The 21,677-nt window shown below is 40.2% G+C and overlaps 2 protein-coding genes across 2 annotated transcripts; one reads left to right on the plus strand and one right to left on the minus strand.

Annotated features, from left to right (window-relative positions):
* The first annotated feature begins 3,537 nt into the window (after positions 1 to 3,537).
* hif1aa (hypoxia inducible factor 1 subunit alpha a) lies at positions 3,538 to 16,890 on the plus strand. Its single transcript, XM_071498761.1, has 15 exons — positions 3,538 to 3,794; positions 10,319 to 10,509; positions 11,051 to 11,202; positions 11,496 to 11,580; positions 12,294 to 12,403; positions 12,899 to 13,101; positions 13,312 to 13,418; positions 13,585 to 13,732; positions 13,938 to 14,272; positions 14,382 to 14,590; positions 14,698 to 14,820; positions 14,932 to 15,188; positions 15,274 to 15,373; positions 15,469 to 15,559; positions 15,651 to 16,890. Exons 1-15 carry the CDS (start codon positions 3,763 to 3,765, stop codon positions 15,812 to 15,814), a joined length of 2,307 nt encoding a protein of 768 aa, XP_071354862.1. The 5' UTR covers positions 3,538 to 3,762; the 3' UTR covers positions 15,815 to 16,890.
* A 112-nt stretch (positions 16,891 to 17,002) lies between these two features.
* Positions 17,003 to 21,375, minus strand: LOC139633227 (serine protease HTRA2, mitochondrial-like). The gene is made up of 8 exons (XM_071498763.1): positions 20,678 to 21,375; positions 19,834 to 20,038; positions 18,980 to 19,174; positions 18,750 to 18,782; positions 18,220 to 18,328; positions 18,028 to 18,097; positions 17,826 to 17,921; positions 17,003 to 17,554 (listed from the first exon to the last, which is right to left on the minus strand). Exons 1-8 carry the CDS (start codon positions 21,136 to 21,138, stop codon positions 17,389 to 17,391), a joined length of 1,335 nt encoding a protein of 444 aa, XP_071354864.1. The 5' UTR covers positions 21,139 to 21,375; the 3' UTR covers positions 17,003 to 17,388.
* Between the last annotated feature and the right edge of the window lie 302 nt (positions 21,376 to 21,677).

The following is a 21,677-nucleotide window of genomic DNA, read 5'->3' on the forward strand; positions in this document are numbered from 1 at the left end:
AAACAAGAAGACATAATCATGCTTCTTTGTGCCTCTTTGAGAAGCATTACTAGAGCATACTGTGTGTTGTTGGTAATAGAAATTGAAACTGTTTAAACAACAAAGGGAAAAAAAAGGAAACTTGCATTGTAGAGTCTTGTGTGTCCCATGCTGAATCTGCTCAGACATGAATAACCCCCCCTGACTTTACAGGACGGAGATGGTGTCTTCCTGTTAGTTTGAGGGAGGAAGTCTTCAGGCACAGCCTCACATCTGTTTATCTCCTCAGCCCCCAATCCTGTGGAGGATCGCACCACTAAATACTGTAAATTGGTAGCTTAAGATACAAAAATGCCTGCGTATGAAGTTGAAAACACTGCTACTATGCTTTGACAGCACAAAACAAAGAGCTACTCTGGCAATGCAAAGTTATGTTTACTTATAAAAATTACATTTGAGCCGGTATAGCCTGATGCTGCCATAAGACTTTCTACCTTGCTTCAATCCATGTTAAGACTTTTTTTATTTGCCAGAAATATCATTTAAACTCAAGGTTTAGAAATGCGTTGATCTCAAGGACTTAACAGCAATAAACTAATCTACGTTAAGCTTTCCCTAACAAAGACGTTCGGTGTGTTCTATACAAAGAATTGGATATTGGATTAAATGACTTGAGTTTTTGTTTACCCATTAATGTGGCCCTGTTTGGCAGCTTTCCTCAGGTAATGTCTGAATGAGAGAAGAGATTTAAGAGCCCTGTCTCAGCTTTCATTACTGAGACTTACTGATGGCTGCCAGCAGTGTCTGTGCACTGCTTGATTGAATCAGTTTGACTCTGCTGCCCTGCCTGTTTGATTGATACCCCTCAAGGGCATCAACAGATAATGAAAAAGGCTCTGTACAAAGACATTACCTAAATCATTACATGAAGAAATCTGAATTTTTGTCACTTTTTGGATGTTCTGTGCATCAACAGAAATTAAGTCTACATCACACGTTCAGTGCCCCAGCCTGCTGTTGTAATATTAGATTATGGCTCTCACCCTGTCAGGGAATTGCTTACAGCGATGAAGACATGGACTCAGAAAGTACAATCCAACCAGACAATGACCATTATTACAATGGACAACGCAACGGTTATTGTGCATTTCAGCATTTCCCTTTCAAAGGTGTGGTAATGGTGTTATTACAAAGAAAAGAGCCCCAGCATTGTGGTTAATTCAACTTCCAAGTCACCAAGAAAATGTTGTGCCGCATCTTAAACTGTTTGCTCTTACAAAGATGACTGGCAGGGTTTGTATTATAACAGTATTTGTGGTGATAACAGGTACTCACCTTTCTGAAGTGATAACAGCGCAAGGTGTGGCTAACACCTCAGACAACTTCCAGACAAATCATCGAGTGAATCAGAATGACTAAATGAAAAAAACATGTGCTATAGCCAAGTAATCTTGTAAATGATGTCTAACACTGAGAGTTGGCTTCAGTAAAAATACAGGAACAACCAGTTAGGCAAAATAAACCTTTAACAACACTCATCTCTAGTGAAGCACAGCAGCTGGCATAGTGAGAACCAGGAGAATCTACAAGAGCCATATAAATTGCACTTAGCACCTGGCTGAAACAAATGCAGCCTAGTAGTCCTGCAATAAATCCTCCTTCATGAAACGATTATAATGTTCACTTTTTATGAAAACTTTTAGAAAGGTGTTGATTCACCTGTTTGATAACTAATGAGGATGTTGTTTGTGGTGCTGTTGACCTGTATTGCATTAAACAGAGGTGTTTCTGTTATTTAGCCTGCCCTCATTTATATGAAAGGGGGGAGGACAAAATAATAGAATAATTTGTCTGTATAATGCAACATAATTCAACAGCACCACAGACTGCAGCTACCAATATGACTGTAAAGTTGAATCTCTAAAATGATTTTGGTAAAAACTGAACATTATAACTATGAAGGCAGGATTTATTGCAGGACTGTTTTATTAGACTGTATTAGCTTTAACCAGGTGTTCCTAATAGTTAGGGCATAGAGTATATTATACGCTTTTCACTGAGTTTTTATAGGCCTAAAAATTGAACTCACAAAATATGACAAAGCTATACAAGCTCTGTGAGGTAATGTATTTATTTGAACTCAAGTTAAAATTTGCAGCACAGCTACTCACACTGAGGTGTTGTCCCACCCAGCCAGCAGTTCTGGGAAATGGCAATGAAAGCTCTGTTTGATTGTCATGGCAAAATGTAATAACCAAAATCTGCTAAGTAAGGGGGTGAAATATGACACTGTAATATAGCAAAAAATAATTAGGGATGATTAGGACTTGTTTTCCTGCCATATTTCTTAAAAAAAAAAAAAAAAAAAAGAACTGCCAAATGTGACCAACAGTGGTGAGGGAGGTGGGGCCTGGTGGGTAGAAATCTCCAAAGCAGTACAGGAAAATTACCAAAACCATCTGCAAGCCAGTGAGTGTGAGATGGAGTCTAATAGAAATCCTTCATATGTACACATCTGGCTAAAAAGGTTTAGCTTCCTTACTTTTTAATAATAATTATATTCAAACACTGTATTTGTAGATCATCATGTATAATAGCACACAGACTTTGCTCAATTATTGTGAGAACATGGGCAGTCTGGTGTAATGGGGTGAAGACACACCAACCAAGAACATCACTTTCCTCTTTTCATAGTGGAGTTCACCCACAAACAAAATATCTCATTCATTATTCTACACGTCTTTTTGAAATTTTGAAAAGTCTGTTTTCTGAATTCTTTGCACATATTTAGGGACAAGAAAAAGATAAGTAATCAGTTTGGACCCAGGTCAAAAATTTCCGGATGGGCCCATGTTGTGTTAATTTAGTTAAACACCACTCTGTTTTGGAATATGTAGCATATAAGCACAGGGCACCTCTATAAGACGGGGCCATAAAATTAGGTAATACTGCAGGGCCAGATGTTGATGATATTGGACTTTACTGGTTCTAATTCCTTAACAAATGTGCAGTCAGTCGAAACACCATAACCAGCTGATATGTGGATCTTGGGTGTTGGAGACCACCATTTGAAGACCACCAAAGGTAAAAGGGCAGCAGCAACTGATTATTGTCTGTAGCAAACACAAATGTTACTTTAAATCTGGAGAATATGATTTGTATGGTTTCCTGTAGTACCACAATGCTTCATTTATAATGGTATGTTGTGACACATTTTACATTTTAAGTAGCAGCCCCTGTGATTAGGATATTGCACCTCGCCATATTGTGTAATAATACTGTATAATGGAATATACTGAAGAAACATGACGGAGCATTAATGCAAAACCAAAACAGATAACAGCAGCATCATTGTCATTTTGCATCGTAGACTTGCAGCTGAATGTCGTAAACACACTCAACCTTCAGTCGAAAATTACAGTTACTCCTGGATCCTCAGGTTTCCTGTGCGCGTCACAGACGGAAGAAAAGCATGTGATTGCGCGCCCCCGCGGAGCAGGGGGAGGAGCCGGAGATCCTCTACGGTGCAACATTGTCTCGGCAAGTAACCCCTTCTCCAGCGTGGCACCGTCTTTGAAGAAGAGGGGACGAATGAGCTGAGTCTAGCGGATGAAAGCCCGACTTCTTTGACAAATATACACAGCGAGATCTCGTATGCAACCCGACTGAGGATTTACGGAGCCATACCAGCGATAAAGCGTGGGAATTTGGTTTATTTCTCGACGGGCCCGGATACAGCTCGACGCCGATAGAGAGACTCAACTCAGTTCCTTTCGTCCTGACATGGACACAGGAATTGTACCCGAAAAGAAAAGGTAACATCAGCTTCAGCTAATGCTACGTAGCAGGCTATCTTGTTGTTTAGGGGCTAGCTGCACAACTTTGGTCATATGTTGTGATTTGATTACTGTCACTGCTGTGACATTGTGAGCTTTATTTCAAGGTTACCTGATAGTTAAGCGTGTTTGTTCGACAAAATGCGTGTGCTGGTGACGCTATTACCGTTAGCAAGCGGCTAACACAGCTAGCTAGCTGACAGAACTAACCCAGAGGGATTGGTGTTAAACTGTTTATTGACTGTTTATTACCAAAAATCAGCTAGTTGTATCTCGCTTGATTGATTCTTGTCTGTTTACCTTGATTAAATCTTCTTTGAAATCAATTTACCTCTTCAGCTGCTATGTTTTTATTTATATGTTACTACGTTACTGTATTTAATCGGTTTTGTGAGTTCCTGGATGCTACATTAACGTTATTTACAATTGTTCTGAATGTACAATTTATGTATCTTAATAATAGTGCATCGCTGGTGAAGTATTATTTAGGATTGATGTGCCAACATTGACAGTATTTACTGAAAAGCTGCCAGCGCTAATGTGAGCAGTGTTGGGTTGTCGTGTGTGGTTTGTGTTGAAATATTTAGGCTTCAGGGAAAGTGGCCTTGCTTTGAATTTCTTTTATTTTTCTGGACTCGTAACGGTTCATGGTAAAGTTTAATTACAGATAATAATCATCTTAATCTACGTAGCTTGTAAACTTATGTGGACCATTATCAACAGCTGCATTTGAAGCTACTTTAAATTTCACATCAGTGTCTTCACATGGCCAGTTTGTTCCCATGTTCAGTAGAAAGGTGATAGCCAACAAGTCAAATAAGGGTTGCAACTGAACATTGTTTTTATCTTTTGATTTCTTATTTAATGTAGAAAATTTACAAAACAATGTGATTTGTCTATTTCAAATTACTAGAGCCCAACATGGTTGGGAATTACGTACTTAGTCTGACCAATAAACAAAATAACTATAGTATAGTATAGTAACAGAGTAAAGTTATAATAATTTTAAACACAGATAACTAGTAAACTGAGACCATGTATTGTAAAGTGACAAAAAAGTATTGATTGAAGAAAAGGATAATTTACCTGAGTGTGCTCAGACTCCACAACCAGCAGGTGATGAGCGTGATAATCTGACTTCTGTGTGCAAAGCTTGTTTTATTTCCGCAAATCCGCCCTGGTTCCAGTTTGGGCACTTAACTGTTTTGATTCAAGTGGAGGGTAAGGGTCGCCTGGGTGGTAACGACAATATCAGACCAAAAAGTCACCCGATGAACAGAGTCAGTCCTGAGATAAACAAGGTCATAAGAGTGACCAACATATGGTCAGCAGAGTGGTAAAAGTGGACAGGGGATTCTTCTGCTGTCAGCTAGGTGTAAAAAAAAATATTACACAAAGGACAACAGTTGAAAGCTGTAAATGAGTGTTATTGATTTAACCAGAAACTTGGGATAGTATAATGATGTCTTTGCACAAAGGTTTTGGCTGAAATGAATTAATTTGAAAGAGATTTAGAAGATCCCCCAAAATCAATCCTCAGTTAGTAATGTGTGACTAATGTGTTTGAAACTCAACAAGTGTGTAATTGGTTCATAGAGTTTAAGCTCTGTTTCATCCCACATACTAAAATCCCACTGGGTTGTTATTAAGATCTTATTAAGATGTTATTAAGGTGTTGTAAACTTGTGCCAAAATAGGTTGAATGGTGTTGGTTAAAATGTCTGACATTTAGGTCGACCAGATAATTAGTTGCCTGAAGTTTTCTTCTCTTCACTTGCAAACATTTGCCCTGTGTTGTGTATGTGTTGCTGTAGACTGCATCTGACTACCTGCCAATTTAAAGTTTGGCACTTTGTGTATATATATGTAAAAGGTCAATATGTGTTTTTTCCAGTAATCTTGAGTCCAATTTTATCTCAGACACAATCCAAAGTTGTGGTCTGGTTGGATGCGGTTTAAGTAGGTCTCTGTGAGGTGCTATGGTATTATTTCTGTCTCATCTCTTAATCACTAGGGCTTGACGTCAAAAGGAGTGGCCAAATGTGTGTAGCGATTCATTGACTGACAATTTGCAGGTTGCCTTGAGACATTGTGCAGTCTAGTTAGAACTTGAAAAGGATATTGGGCTACTTGCTTGTACAGAGCATAGATTTGTATTGTTCGTGTGCACATTTTTTTCATCTAAATGTAATGATTTAAGACAAAAATAAAGAAATAAAATGTGCACTTTTTAAAGGTTGGGTATTGTACGGAGCCAAGCTAGCATGTTACTATTTTAAAAAATGTCAAGTAAGAGAGGCTTTTTACAGTGATGTATACAAAGCAGTGAAGGCTTCCTAAGCTTTAATTGTGAGGACTGATCGATAATGGAGAAAGTATCTGGTAGGGTTGTGTTGTGTATTAAGATGTAGACTTGTGTTTGGAAAGAAAGTAAAGCAAAGTAACACTAAAGAAAAAGAAAAGTCATTTTTAAATTAGGCTTACATGAGATACTTTTGGTGAGCTGCCATCTAATTGAGTATGCTTTGAAAGTCCAAAGGTCAGCAGTATAGATGGTTAAATTTCCAGGACTTTAACTTCTTTATAAAGATTTTTGTAAACTCTGAGCGGTATTCAAAAATCAATGTACTGTTGTGTACGAGTCTCCTGTCTTTCGTTTTTCACAAAAAAAGCTTAGATTCCTTTTTTCTCAAGTAAACTCATACCCTGCAAAATTGCATTACTAGTCTAATGCAGAAGAATCAATAACATTTATATGTCCATATTAATTATTGGTCAGTTTTTCCAAGGCAGTGTTTTAAAAATCCAAAGGGCCCTCTTTTTATTGAGCGCACATCAGAGATGAAGCTTTATAAATGGCAGCACATGAGAAGCTGATAGAAGTAAAAAGCTTGATCATTTTGGAGGCAGATTTGTACAGTCCATATCGGGTGAGTCAGACAAGCCCAACTCCCAAATGAGAGGCCTTTCCATTGAGACTGTACTACATGTATTGGACTTGGTGACTGTACGTGGGGCAAATGTAATCTGCTGAAATTGTTTTTTTCAGAAGTGTAGCTCAGAATGAGGCAATCTGGGTTATATTATCTTTGTGAATGGTTTATAATATTTGTAATCTTCAGTACGTTTGCCAGGACTGCACCGCCCAGTGGAGAAGGACAGGCTTGAGTCCCAACTGGAACTAGTACATTATTATTACTGTATACTGGTAAATTAAGCTTCTTGCAAGGCTTCAGGCTACTGCTGATGAAAATCTCAGCTGCAATAACAAGTAAACTGTATGAGGCTAAACAGATACCTGATTTTGCCTAATGAATAGAAATAAAAAAGTTTTTTTCCCCTTTTGAGCAGAGTTTGTATGGTTTTATATAATGAGAACTAAGCAGAGTCAAACAAAAACTATACAGCTCCTATTGAAAGAAAGTAAATGGGTATATTAATATAGTCAGCACGAGTGTCCCTCTGTTATTTTCATGATTGGTTATTTATTGAGTTGCTGAATGCAAGGAAGTATCTAATACCACTGCCAATGAACCAATACAACCAACTGTAGTTCCATTATTCCACGCCCCAAATAAGATGTAATATTGACGGTATCATTCACTACAATATGCAAAATATCTTATGCGTAATTCACTAAACAGTGTCATATCCAGGAACTTAGGGGAGACCCCTATTAAGCTGTTTTCAAAAATGTCACCTTGTGTGGCTGATTATATGGCCAGGCTTGATTTGACTGGGGTTTATTTTCAGTATTACTCTGCTTTTTCTCCCATATTGGGTAAAGATTTTAGTTCTGGTATTTCCCCGAACTGGATTATATAATAGATAAGATAATGTTTACTTACAAACTAAACAGTACTGACAGATAGTGAGGACATTTCTCTAGTGAAAGAGGTCAACCCCTAGGCACAAAATACACAAACAACTCAGGTAGTTTTCCCCCTTTTAATCCTCAGTCCACTTGTACACATCTGGTAACAACTCAAATAAAATGTATTTACATAATAGCACTCATTCTGATTAGAAAACAAAACAAGTCCAATTAAACAGAGCAAAACTGCAAATGTGATTGTTTTGTGAGGCATGTCAAGCAGAGGACTGCTGTGCATGCATGACCATGTGCATAAATAGTGTTATGTAATGGTGGCCTCTCTGCTCGCTTTTGTTTTAACATCAAGAGAAGCGTTTTGTTTTCACTGCATGTTTCATGTCAAAGAATAAAAGTAGTGTGTTTTCTCCTTTTGTAAGTTTAAGGAAGCAGTGGGAGTGGGTGACCAAAAATCAGCAGCTTCACTTTTTCTAATCGAGTATCACAACACTGAAAAGGACATAGAAGTACAAAAGTAAATGCTTCTCTGTGTCACAGGGCTGTGACAAAAGTGGCCACAGGGAAAAGAGATTATGCTTTCAACACGATCTGCTGTCCTTTATGATCTGTAGGTTTTGATAAGTTTATTACTTCTCTTCTGAATCTTTGTAATTACAGATGTTTATCGAGCTGAGCACATTAACTCAAACACTGAAGTGTTTGTTTTGAGAACTGTAGGCTTAGTGAAATATTCTCCTCTGTGTTGTCTCTCTGTGTTCAGTGGTGGTGTATTGTAGTGGAATATCACAACTGATCTTCATTTGAACAGGATTTGCATAAAGGCTTGTGATACAATGGGGAGCAGCCACTACAGAGGAAAACAATTTGTTTACAGCCTAGTATTAATCACTCATCTAGCTTGCTGATAGGACCACAGTTAATAACAATGTGTAGAGTTAATCTCTCATTAGATCATCAGAAGTTTAGCCAGTAGCTTAGCCAGAGGACTTTCCTATTGTGTGTACAATGTCTTGTTTACTCATTTGTAATAATGTAAGCTTGTGATGATAAATTAACCTATTTACATGAATGTAAGCTGGAGGTGATTGTTAAAATGGGACCTAAACAAAAGTTGATCATGAAGAAACGTGTTGATACAATACAGAACAGATTACATAATGCTGCAGTGACCTTTTATGATGTCCAGACGTTCTGTCTATGTTACAGGCTGGCAACAGAACATATTGTGCGCATTTGTCAATGTATTGACAAATGTACAGACATGTGGTTGAATGTATACACTTTGTTGTAGCTGTTATTGGAGTCTAAGTTGAAACATGTTTATATTACACTTCACATATTTGAGACAAGATTTTTGGTATATGCACCACCAAAAATCTTACTTACACCTTTTTTTTTTTTACTTATTTAGGTTTAGGTAACTAATTTTTTAAAGTGGTTTCTGTATGAATTTATTTGTTGTCTGTACTGTTTGAATATTTCACAGTGCAACTGTGTTGGGAGGCACCTTAGTAATTGTCTGGAAATAAAACCCTGATCAGATTCACAGATGTTTTTCCCAGGCTTAGGTCATCATCAGGCTATGTTCAGTCTTGTGTTGTATCTTGTATTGCACAGTAGCTGTGTTTGATGGAAAGTTTTACTCTAAAACAAAAACAAAAAGTTCTTGCAACCCCACCAGGTTGTTTGGTACAGGGAAGGCTAATTTTAGTTGGATGGTACATTTTCTTGTTAGAGAGCCTCAAATAACAATATGGCCTCAGCCAATGCTGTAAGTCCATAACAGATCAATTTCTATTCGTAGCACATTTCAAACCCAAGGGCTTTTGAAGCACCATCCATTTTGTTGTGCTGCTGCTCCAGTGTCTTCCAAAATGCATTTGAGGTCATGACATTGTTACCAATCCAAATAAGAAGTCAAATCGGTGCTTAGTTTAAAAGCCATTGTGAGAAATCAATAACTTTAAGAGATTTTTAAGTGATTTGCAAAAGTTATTGTGTCCTTTAAATTCTGCTGTCCTTTCTTGGTATTGTTAAGATCTTGTTTACAATGTGGTGAGAGTCCATTAGCCAGACTCTGGATAACTGCCTGAGTAAATGCAGGATCTTAAATGGACCAAGGACAAGCAGTAAGCAGATATGAGGGTTGCTGTTGCAAAATAATAGAAAATATGACAGTTTGGTTGTCCTGGAAGTTGCAGGCATCCCTCACTCAGTGATTGTGTGTGCTCTCTGTGTCAGTGCTAGTGTTATCATTCTCCTCCCTGTAGATCCATTGAGCCAGGCTCGTAAATGTCATGATGATTGGTGTCATACTGTAGCTTGGCTGTGCATCAAGAGACAGGCAAGAGAATCCATTCCCATCCTCCCAGCCAATCACTCTAAGGGGGTGGACTCCATTTCATTTGGTCAGCGGCCAATAAGATCCTCTCAGATAGCCGTGTATATGAAAGAGTCTGATGGGGGTCCAGACGGTGGCTTGGCTGTGAGCTGGCTTGTTGCGGACTCCAGCTGCTGCATCCTCCTCCCCCAGTGAAAGGCCAGAGGCTAACCAGACTCTGTGCACACACTCAAGTCAGGAAAGAGGGATGTCAGCTCTTGAAGTGCACATTGTGCAATCAGAACCACTTTGTCACAAGTCTGTGTTTGACCCACCCTCTGTCTCCCGCAGAGTGAGCTCGGAGCGGAGAAAGGAGAAGTCTAGGGATGCAGCGCGATGCCGGCGTGGGAAGGAGTCGGAAGTGTTCTACGAGCTGGCGCAACAGCTGCCCCTGCCCCACAGTGTCAGCTCCAGCCTGGACAAGGCCTCCATCATGAGGCTCACCATCAGCTACCTGCGCATGAGGAAGCTGCTCAGCACCGGTCAGTATCTGTAGGTGCTGTCCTGATTGTGAACAGCGTAGTATGGAACACATCTTTGTTTCTTCAGTTATGATAGTTGAATTATTCAGCCATTGTAATTGATATTTTAGAGGCAGCATGAGTGTTTCAATAAAGAGGCTATATTTAGAATTTTCATTAGATTTACTTGTAATAGGATACCATTACATTTAAATAATTTAAAGACTGCTGTGGGAAAGATAGGACACCCTAAAGAGAGGGAAATAAATGGTGGGCACAATCTGAAAGTCAGAGGAAGGAAACAGTGATAAACAGTTAAATAATGAGTCAGTTGCTCTGAGAAATCTGCTCACACATGCACAGAGATCACTTTGCAGATATACTTGGGGTTGCAGTTTGTGTGTGGTACTGTCTTGCCCTGAAAACATGTTCTTTAGACAACAGAGCATTCTGATGATGTCCTGAGCCTGTTTTTTTTTTTTTTTGCTGCTGCTTTTCTTTTTTTCTCTAACATCCTTTATCTCTCTCATCCCCCTTGACCCCCCTCTGTTATCTCCTTCAGATGACCCAATGGCAGAGGAGGAAACAGAGCTGGATATCCAGCTAAACAGCTCCTACCTTAAGGCTTTGGAAGGCTTTCTCATGGTGCTGTCTGAAGACGGAGATATAATCTATCTTTCTGAGAATGTCAACAAGTGCCTCGGGCTGGCGCAAGTTAGTCCGATTTAACCTCAGTCGTCAAGATTGATGGGAAACAGAGTCAGAAGCAGAAAATTTATTTAAGCCAAAAACATGATTGTTCTCCAAATGTTAAATAACAAAAAAATGTTATTAAGTTTTTACAGATACTGCTCAGTAAATACTACTTATACACACAAGGCCTTTTATTGAAAAAGGTTAGAAGAGGTCACCACACAATGTCTACAATGGTCAATATGGACAAACTGCTGCATGTTGATGTATTTGGTAAGAGGACTTAGATTCTGTTCTCACTCTGTCTCCTGCAGTTTGACTTGACTGGACATAGCGTGTTTGACTTTACACATCCCTGTGACCAGGAGGAGTTGAGGGAGATGCTGGTTCACAGAACAGGTGAGGAACAACAACAGACCACTGTAATGGAGAGGGACGGACACACACAGGGGCTCATCAGCAGGGAATCCAATTCACTCTGAGCTGGCAAGTTCAGACAAAGAAGCTGTCAAAACCACTTATCTTTTTCCCCCTTAAGTCCTGAGGTCAAAGTTATTAGAGTTGGCTAGTGTGTGGACCTCAATGACCTTTCATTCAGCATTACTGGAATAGTACATTACATCACTGGCACATTTACTGTTTTGCTTGCATTACACAGTTTAGCCTTGTTTTGTAGTGGATACAATTTGTTTACTGTTCCTCTCTATTTCCACTGGATTAAAATTTGTTTCACAGTAGGATTTTTATGGGACATTAATTTAGCTAAAGCTAAATAGTATAGCTATAATTTTAGTAGATGCTCATTTGAGAGCACATCTTCTGCTAGGCATTGTGCTGAGTGCAGGGTGATTATCTCAGCTATAACGGCTGGTAACTCCACTTCCTTTACTCACCATGGTGCAGAAGCTTTATTACTTAATATCTCATCTGAATGCAAATATGAAATGTTGGCAAGAGGCAAACTTTTATAATAAAGTACTGAAATAAAAAAATTAAATGGAGGCAGTTTAAATGCTAATGGCTTTATTGTCATTTCCACACACAAGCCTGTCAACACACAGATGCTGTTTCCCCTTTTTAAACTGTTGCTCTGACTCCTTATGTTATTTCAGGCTCCAAAAAGACCAAGGAACCAAACACAGAACGCAGCTTCTTCCTCCGAATGAAATGCACTCTGACAAGCAGGGGCCGCACTGTCAATGTCAAGTCAGCTACATGGAAGGTAAGGCCTACTGGAATCATTGAGGACATGTACTCTTAGCAATATTTCAGAAGTAACCTTTTAAATTTTGATTAACCTTTTAAAAATGACATCAGTGGCTCCCTTGAGGGTTGTAGTGCATGTCAAATCTTTGTACAGCTATGGCAATGGCCATAATGAAGCTGTGTGATAACAATTATTGTGTTTGTTGCCTGTGTTTATTTATCTGTAAAGCCCTCAATTACAATCTTATCCCAAAGGATTCTTGAAGTGCATGTACATGCCACCTTTCCTCTCTTACTTTGCAAGTAGTATAAAGCAATTTGAAGTCATTTGTATTGTTTGGGTAAATTTCATATTGTTACTAGCAGAGCTTTGATGTTTATAGTCTAACGTCCACAGAAAAAACTTCTATTTGCTGGAAACCACTTCCTACGATCATTGTAGTAATTTAGTATCCATGGGGTCTGTAAATCATAATAAGCATGTAGTGACTCCCCTGTTATATCTCCCTAGGTTCTTCACTGCTCAGGACATGTGCGTGTTTATGACACCGACGCTGAGCAGACTACCAATGGGCACAAGGAGCCACCTGTCCCCTACCTGGTTTTGATCTGCGACCCCATCCCACACCCCTCTAACATTGAGGTCCCTTTGGACACGAAGACCTTTCTCAGCCGCCACACAATGGACATGAAGTTCACATATTGTGATGAGAGGTGGGTTTGTTCATTGGAGTGGAAATTATATGCTTAAGAAGCTTATTGTGGATAAAACATGGTTCAGCTTCTTAAGCCACTTGTGTAGTACTTTATTATTATTATTACTAAGGCTTTTACCAGTGCAGTCATACAGAGCCACCTAGTGTTCAGTGTTATTTCTACATTTATTTAGTTAGTGGAAGAATTAATTATTTTCTCCTTCTCTAGGATCACTGAGCTCATGGGTTATGATCCAGAGGACCTGTTGAATCGTTCTGTCTATGAGTACTATCATGCTTTGGACTCTGACCATCTTACTAAGACTCACCATAACTGTAAGCATAACACTTAAGTGCAACTTAGAATGTCTCTGAAATTTTGAACAAGCTGTTGTTGTTTTTTCTGTTGTTGTTGTTGTTTTTTTGTTTTTTTGTTTTTTTACCAAACCTTTAATCAAATGCAAAATCTTTTCTAATTTCTTGCTTTACTTTTTGTGTTCAGTGTTTGCAAAGGGCCAGGTCAGCACAGGACAGTACAGGATGTTGGCCAAGAGAGGAGGCTTTGTGTGGGTGGAAACCCAAGCCACTGTCATCTATAACAACAAGAACTCCCAGCCACAGTGTGTTGTCTGTGTCAACTTTGTGCTCAGGTACTGAAGAGTCATTTTTTTTCTTTTTGTTAACCTGTTTGTTCAAGAGACAGCTAATAGCCTGCATGATTATGTAGAGAATTATAGTTTGAATTAATGAAGTGGCTGGTTTGTAACCCCAGTTCTCATGGGGCCTTTGCAAAATCCTCATTAAACCGAGTCTTACAGCTGCATAACTCTGTCGTGTCTTTGTTCTCTGCTAAAGTGGCATCCAGGAGGAGAAACTGATCTTGTCTCTGGAGCAGACTGAGGATGTGAAGCCAGTGAAGGAGGAGGAGCAGCAGCAGGAGGAGAAGGAGGAGGAGGAGGAAGAAGAAAAGGTTGCAGTTGAGAGCAGTGTGCCTGACATGTCTTCAACCCTGCTGAAGAAGGAGGAGGATAAGGTTCCTGAGCTGGATGTGATCAAACTATTCACCCAGGCAGGAGAGGCCCGGCCACTGTCTAGCCTGTACGACCAGCTGAAGGAAGAGCCCGAGGCCCTCACCCTGCTGGCCCCAGCTGCCGGAGACACAATCATTTCCCTGGACTTCAGCTGCCCTGGTTCGTGACCCTGTTATACACATTTACACACCTCCATAGTGTAAATCAAGAGTTTATATGGTAAATAGTAAATGAAATCATTCTAACCTTCTTCTGTCCTCTGGTACAGATTCAGAAATCCAGCTGCTGAAGGATGTCCCCCTCTACAATGATGTAATGCTACCCTCCTCCAGTGAGAGGCTGGCTCTGCCTCTGTCACCCCTGCCGAGCAGTGAGCCTCTCCATGTCACCACCACCACCTCCCCCCCTGGGGATGCAAAAGCTGAGAGCTATGCTTCAGCGCCGTCCACTGTCCCGACCAGCCACAGCTCCTCCGAGGTAAGACTGGGTGAATTATTGTTATTTTGTAGTATAGACTATTAACATTTTGCCCACTTACTAGTCTGTAATTACTAATAATGACCTTTGACTTCTCTTGTCTTTAGGCTGACAATCCATTGGACTTTTGTTTCCCCATGGATTCAGATATGAGCTCAGACTTCAAACTAGACTTGGTGGAGAAGCTGTTTGCCATTGATACAGAGCCCAAGACCCCCTTCACCACACAGGTAATAATGCCAGGAGATATTATAGATTTTACTGTGCTTAAATCAAGTTCATCGTTAGTCTAACATAGTAAAACATTCCCAATCTTAATTAAACCCTTCTCTCCCCTTAAGGCAATGGAAGACTTAGATCTGGAGATGTTAGCTCCCTACATCCCCATGGATGATGACTTCCAGCTGCGCAGTCTGACCCCAGATGAGCCTCTGTCTTGTGGACCAGTCAAATCCCTCAAGAGTTCTCCAGTCCACGTCACACAAGATGTCAGCAGCTATCCCAGCTCTCCATTCAGCTCACCAGGCAGTCGCACAGCTTCCCCATCCCCACCTGAGCCTGTAAACGGCCCTCATCCTGCCACCATCATCGCTAAGAGGTAAAGTCTCCAGAATGCACTGTATTTATTACTATATCATGTCATTATTTTGGGTTAGTTAAGTATCAGTCTTAATGTGCTGCAGGACACCACAGCTGGACAAGGAGGTTTCACTCAGGACCCTGGCAGCCCAGAACGCACAGCGCAAAAGAAAACTGGGTGAAATAAAGGAGATTGTTGGACAGGTAAGTTGTCACAATCCAAACATAATACATAGAGTGCACTTAATTTTTATTTATAGATGGAGAGTTTGAGCATCTGTATTTGATGATTTTTGCAGGGAAGTTTGCCTGAGGAACAAGTGGAGCAGGGCAAAAAGCTGAAGGCCTCCGAGTCAGGAACAACCAGGACCATACTTCTGCTGCCTTCAGGTGAATAAACTAGATCCAGACTAGACTAGACTGTTGCCTGAAACTAGTCATCAGAAGAATTATAACTCTGATGTATCTTTTTCTCGCTCAGATTTGGCGAGTCGTCTGCTGGGCAGCACATCAGAGGGCACCAGTTCTCTCTTCACCCTGCCACAGCTCACCCGCTACGACTGCGAGGTCAACGCCCCCTTGCAGGGCCGTCAGTACCTGCTGCAGGGGGAGGAGCTGCTGCGCGCACTGGACCACGTCAACTGAGTCAATGCTTAGCCTGCTCACTGCTGGACTAGACTGGACACTACAATTCCTCCCCTGCATTCACTCCCTCTCCAAGACCCCCTCCCTCACCCCACCCCACTGCCCCTTATTTATGTATCTGTATGAGTTTGAGTATAGTTTGGCTGCTGTTTGTGCACATCATGTGATATCTGCAGCATTCCACCGTGACAAACACCATAGCAGCATCTGGGTTTTGGTGCAAGGGATTCAGGCATCATGAGATGTCCAATTGTTTTTTTTGTTTGTTTGTTTTTTTTCCTCTCTCTTCCGGGGAGTCTCTCAGCACACAGCGCCTCGACAGATGACCCCTCTCCAGCAGGTCACCACAGAGCCTGGCGCTACTGCCAGCAGTGTATTGTAAGCTTCAGTCGCACAATTTATATTTTCTTAAAAAGAAAAATATTACCAGCAATATATATTAAGCCTTTTTAAAGTAGTTTTGATGGGATTTGAACAATTTTATTTTTCCTCCCATACTTGTATGTTGTAGTACTCGTACTTAACAAGATGTCTTTAGTCCAGAAGTATGAAAATATTGTTTAAACCTAAAGTTGTTTGAATGTTATTTCCATTTAATAGCTATCAGTCTTTGAGGTAAATACATTTAATTGTGTAGCAGTCCAGTACATGTCACTTTATTACTTTACTGTAAGTGTGTGTTACTGTGCATATACCAGGGAAATTTTAATCTACTCAGTATGGCTTCACAGCTTTGACCTGTACTCTCAAAATGTGAGAGTAATCTCTTCACTTTTTTTGTTTGCTTATCATCATGGAGGATTGGCAATTTTCTCTCATCATTGAGTGAATTCATGTTTTTGGTTTTTCGATTGTGCGTGACATACTCAAAACTGTCTAAATAAGTCGGCTCTCAACCATTCAGATTTTACTTGTGTGATCATTGTCATCATAGCAGCATTTGTGAGTTGTCAAACTTGTTTGCTCTGTTAATGGTAGTCAGTTTAATACCATCTCTCCATACCACATTGTTGGGTCTCACATGCTTCCTGTTGCTGTCTAACATTAAATGGCTTTAATAAAGTGCATTGTTTCAGGTTCCGTTAACTTATTTTACAAATACTGGATTTCTGGCTGTAGAAACTCAAATCTTTAAATGACAGACTAGTTTTCTTACTCTGCCAAGTAAGAAGTGACAAAATGCGTTACTGAGGTACAAAACACATTGTTTATTGTACTCAGAAAAACCTGGGAATAAATACTGAAGGCTTTAGAAGCTGGCAGGTTCATAATGACAGTGCATTTGAGAAATGACAGTGTAGAGAGCCATCAGCCATGTAGACAGGAACACTTGAGCTGAGAAATATGGCTACAAACATCCATTTTTTACTGAAAGTTGACACTGCAGTCTCATAGCTCCTCTGCAGTGACACGGATGTATGTGTCAACAAATGTAAAATCTACAGCTCAATCGGACACATTTTCATCTGTGGTCACTGTGACTATCAGGTTTCACAGATGTTCTTTTGCATACATGAACTAACCGTGACAGTCTGTCAATCAGGTCACCAAGTGGTTACAAAATGAAACCAGTGTCACTCTGTGTACTCGGGAGTCATTTGCAGTTGAAGCAACTCTTGTCCTCTCTTCACCACCATGGTGATTTTGTTGCTGTTGCGCACAGCCTGGTAGATCTCCTCTGAAGTGTTCACCTTAACCCCATTTATCTCCACCACGACATCTCCTGGTAGCATGCCAGCTCTGAAACAAGTGTGATGGCACCGTGGGTTAACAGCAGTTCATACATGCTGAATATTTTCCTCATGCAACATGGAAACATACTGAAGGTTTCCAGAAATGTGTGTTTTTCATGTCTAACTTTTGACCGGAAAAGCACTGTCAACACAAATTTATGGGTGATTCAATTAGTTATCCAACTGAACACTATGAAACATGCAAGACGACATTCAACTTCAAACGCAAGAAGCATCTTCTACCACTCATCTTTATCACAGTAGCTTGGTCTGCTTACCTGTTGGCCGGGGAGCCCATGATGACTCTGTGAATCAGGATGCCATGTGTCACGTCTGGGAAGGACGGGTCCCTTAACTTCAACTCAGCAATGATGCTAAGGTAAAAGAGACACACATCTGGGTTCAAACAGTGCTGCAATGCTGCTGTAACTAGACTGTGATCAGTTTTACAGCAGGCATTTCTGATTTTGAAGCATTTACCTCGGCGTCAGTGTCAGCATCATTACGCCGATGTACCGCCGCTTTGTCTCTGACTCGCGAAACAAGGAACCTTGTAGAAGATGGACACAAACAAGATGATTTAAAAATTTCCTTCACAAGGGAGACGAATTGGAGGCCATAGAGCATATGGAAGACAGGAGAGTGTGATGTGTTGTCTTTGTCTGTTCTTACTTTTTCTTTTTGCTGATTGATCAAGAAAAGCTCTCAGGCGATCTGATGGAATAGCAAAGGAGATCCCTGCAGTAACCTTCATTGTGTTTATACCAATGACTTCACCATCCTAATTAGAGAAGAGAAAACACATTCAGATTAGGTGAGGTATGAGATCAGACAGGGTTTTGTCAACCAGTAGGACATTTGTCTTTCAAAGTCTAGTCAAGTCCATCTTAATCGAAAAACTGCTGCAATTTCATTGACAGTGATGATTTTGCCAGTTATTAGGAATCAACACACGCACAAAAAAAACAAAAAAACACTACATCATCCCCAGTCCAACCTATCAGTTTACATATCCTGTACCAGATTTGTAATACAAATGAAGAAGAGCATGAAGATTCTTAAGTAATACTAACAACTTTAACTACAGTAAATTCAACACTGAAAACCCCCGTCTGTTCAAACGTCACACACCACAGCAGTCATAACAGGTTTGCCGACATCTGAATGTGATGATAGATGTTTAAACAGGACCTGTTACTCACCAAGTTAATCAGGGGACCTCCAGAATTTCCAAACTGCAAAACAAATCAGTCACGTGACGTTAAGGAACAAGTCACAGCAACACACTGCGCACTCTTTTTTTTTTTCCCTGATCCATTATTACACCTTTTTCCTAACATTTACAAATGTTCCTAGCCCTTAAAATAGGTAATTTGTAAAATAAAAGAGGATACACAAAAACAACAAAGACATTTCTATCCTTAATACTCACATCAATGGTTGCATCCGTCTGTATGTACTCCATGTTGGAGTTGGACAGGCCCAGCTCCTTACTGCCTCTCTGTACTGAGCTGACTATCCCTGATGTGATTGTATTGCGTAAAGCAAATGGGCTTCCCATGGCGACCACAAACTCCCCTTGTCGGACGTCAGACGACCGACCGAGGGTGAGCGTGGGTAAAGGATTCTACGTGTCAGGGAGAGGAAAGAGAAGTTGTCATTCGTACAGTCAAAGGAAATGAGCTTCCCATTTCTTCCCACCTTTTCTACAATACAGCTGTTGCATCAGCCTTTAGTTCTCAGATTACAAAAATGGCTGGAAACAAAATAACCTCTGAATAAAGAAGTCCTTTGTTGAAGTCATTACCAATGGGACAAAAAGAAGACTATTCATGGGCTTTGCTACAATCAGAATCAGAATGCTGTTTCACTTCTTGGAAAACTGCATCAATCACAGCCTCAAGAGGAGAACTAGAGCAAGGCAAAAGCACCAGAATGAAGTCTGAATGTTATTTCATAATAATAAGCCATATAGTGTTGCTCGCTGTGATTGTATTTTAGGTATTTTTGTTGTCTTGCTTGTCCTGAATTTTGAATCTTTTTGTTGTTGACCATTAGCCACTGACCTACTTTCATATTCACTTTGAAACCTTTATGCGTCCTTTGCCTTAGTTTTTTCCTTTTGTTTTCATTTCCTGTTTTGTCTCTGTAGTACAGGACTGTGTGTTATTGTGTGGAGCCCTTATCAGCCACTATAATGGAAGCTAGTGAGGGTCCAGTAAAAAAAAAACAAAAAAACTAAACATTTAGGCCATTCAGTAGATATTTTTGTAACTTGTTGCTTACATTTGCAGTGATCTTGATGGTAGCAATGTCTGCCACTTGATCGACATCCTGCACCGTGGCGTGGTACATGTCTCCGTTGGTGAGCTTCACACGGACGCCTCTCTTGTTGGCCACAACATGGGCATTGGTGACGATAAGACCATCAGAGCTGATAATGAAACCAGAACCATTGGACACTGGGACTTCTCTTCCTGAAAATGGGTGTCTGTAAAACAGAAAAAGCAGGTGATCTTATTAAACCTCAAAGCAAAATGTATTATGTACATAAGACGGTTAGAGGAAAACATTACAAAGTGAAAGACATTTCAACGTGTCAGTATCAGGTGTCAGGCTCCAATTAATAATTATTTTTATTATTGATTCATCTGGAAATTCTTTTCTTGATTAAGTGATCAACTGTTTGGCTTTTACAACATTAGAACACAGTGAAAATGCCCATTACAACATACCAGAACCCAAGATGACTTCATCAAATGCTTTTGGGTGTCTTCATATCTGGATATGTTTATGTCAATATCATAGGGCACCAATTATTAGTAACACTACACAAAATAAGGTGTGCTATATGAAATAGAGCAGTGCAGTGGTAATATAGCTGAAATTCCTTACAGCTCATAAATTTATAAGACTTTATTTGTGGCAGCTGAAAAAGCCAAAATATTTAATCTAATAATATGAAACAAAAAAACGAGCTAATTTTTGTCAGTTTGTTTTTGAAGTCATGGTCTGATTTCCTTTTTTTTTTTTTTTTTTTTTTTTTTAAACTTAAAAATAATTGTGTAGAGTAACTTTTGGTTAGTTGACATTTTAACAATTTCATATACTTGCTTTTCAGCTAACTCACCTGCCCACGATTTCAATGTACACGACAGCTGGACTGGACTTCTCCACAACATCTGCAATAAAGTTGTATTTATACCGGGGGCTGTCAGGTTTAAAGGGGGAAGCACAGCGAGCCGATGGCAGGATGTGTTGGAGAAACCGTCCGGACCCCGACACTCTTTGGTCGTTTTCTTTATTGTCTTTTGGACCGTCCAGTAGCGCCGCACCACACAGCCCCAGACCCAACGACACTGTCCTGAGCAGAAGAGACTTGCTGCCGCTGTCCCGACCACTTCTCCGGTCCCAAGCAGGAGCTCTCTTGTCCAGGCTTGTGTTCCCCTCTGCTGCCCTGTGGTTACATGTAACAACAGGGGACAGCCGGCTGACCGTCCTCTCCGCAGGACAGTTAAGTCCACGGCTCTGACACCGACCGTGTGTCCTCAGTGCTGACAGAAAACACCTATTGACAGCAGCTGCTGCCATGTTGCATCACTCCAGCCACACCGTCTCAGAGTTTTCTGACAGCCAAACAACTCTTTATATCCGAATATGTTTACAGTGCGAATGGTCCGTTTTGTACTAATCGTAATAATTGTTCCTGTTCCTGTAAACAACACACAAAAATTCAGACAAACACTTCCTTTGAACCCTACTATTATCTGCCGCTGTCAGAGAGCCAGTCACACACAGCTAATACAGCAGGAGCCGTCTTCCGGACCTGCGCATTATGCGTCTTCTTTTTCTTCTTCTTTTGGTCTATTTAGACGCTACTTGTTGTATTACTGCCCTCCACAGGAATAAAACAATACTTCACTCACAGCTCACATGGCTGAAACACAATTACAGTGTTCCAAAAGCAAATGCCTTGAGTTATCATAAAAGAAATTAATGCTCACTCTCGCCTATGTCCTTATAAAAGTCCAAAATGAAAAAAATATTTATCACAACGTCTTATATTGTTTGTACCGTCTGTCTGAGTTTCAGTTATGATAAAGTCTAGCCCTGCTTGCATAGACTTGCGC

This window comes from Trachinotus anak, unplaced genomic scaffold (genome assembly GCF_046630095.1).
Source record: "Trachinotus anak isolate AG129_WGS33_773 ecotype Australia unplaced genomic scaffold, CSIRO_AGI_Tana_v1 ptg000015l, whole genome shotgun sequence".
NCBI classification, from domain to species: Eukaryota; Metazoa; Chordata; class Actinopteri; order Carangiformes; family Carangidae; genus Trachinotus; species Trachinotus anak.

Coding starts and splice junctions, on each gene's coding strand:
- hif1aa (XM_071498761.1), top strand. CDS start 3,763: ATGGACACAGGAATTGTACCCGAAAAGAAAAG. Junction 10,510..11,050: donor GAGGAAGCTGCTCAGCACCG/GTCAGTATCTGT, acceptor TATCTCCTTCAG/ATGACCCAATGGCAGAGGAG. Junction 14,821..14,931: donor AGACCCCCTTCACCACACAG/GTAATAATGCCA, acceptor TCTCCCCTTAAG/GCAATGGAAGACTTAGATCT.
- LOC139633227 (XM_071498763.1), bottom strand. CDS start 21,138: ATGGCAGCAGCTGCTGTCAATAGGTGTTTTCTGTCAGCACTGAGGACA. Junction 18,329..18,749: donor GAGGTCCCCTGATTAACTTG/GTGAGTAACAGG, acceptor TTCTCTAATTAG/GATGGTGAAGTCATTGGTAT. Junction 18,098..18,219: donor TCAATCAGCAAAAAGAAAAA/GTAAGAACAGAC, acceptor ATCTTCTACAAG/GTTCCTTGTTTCGCGAGTCA.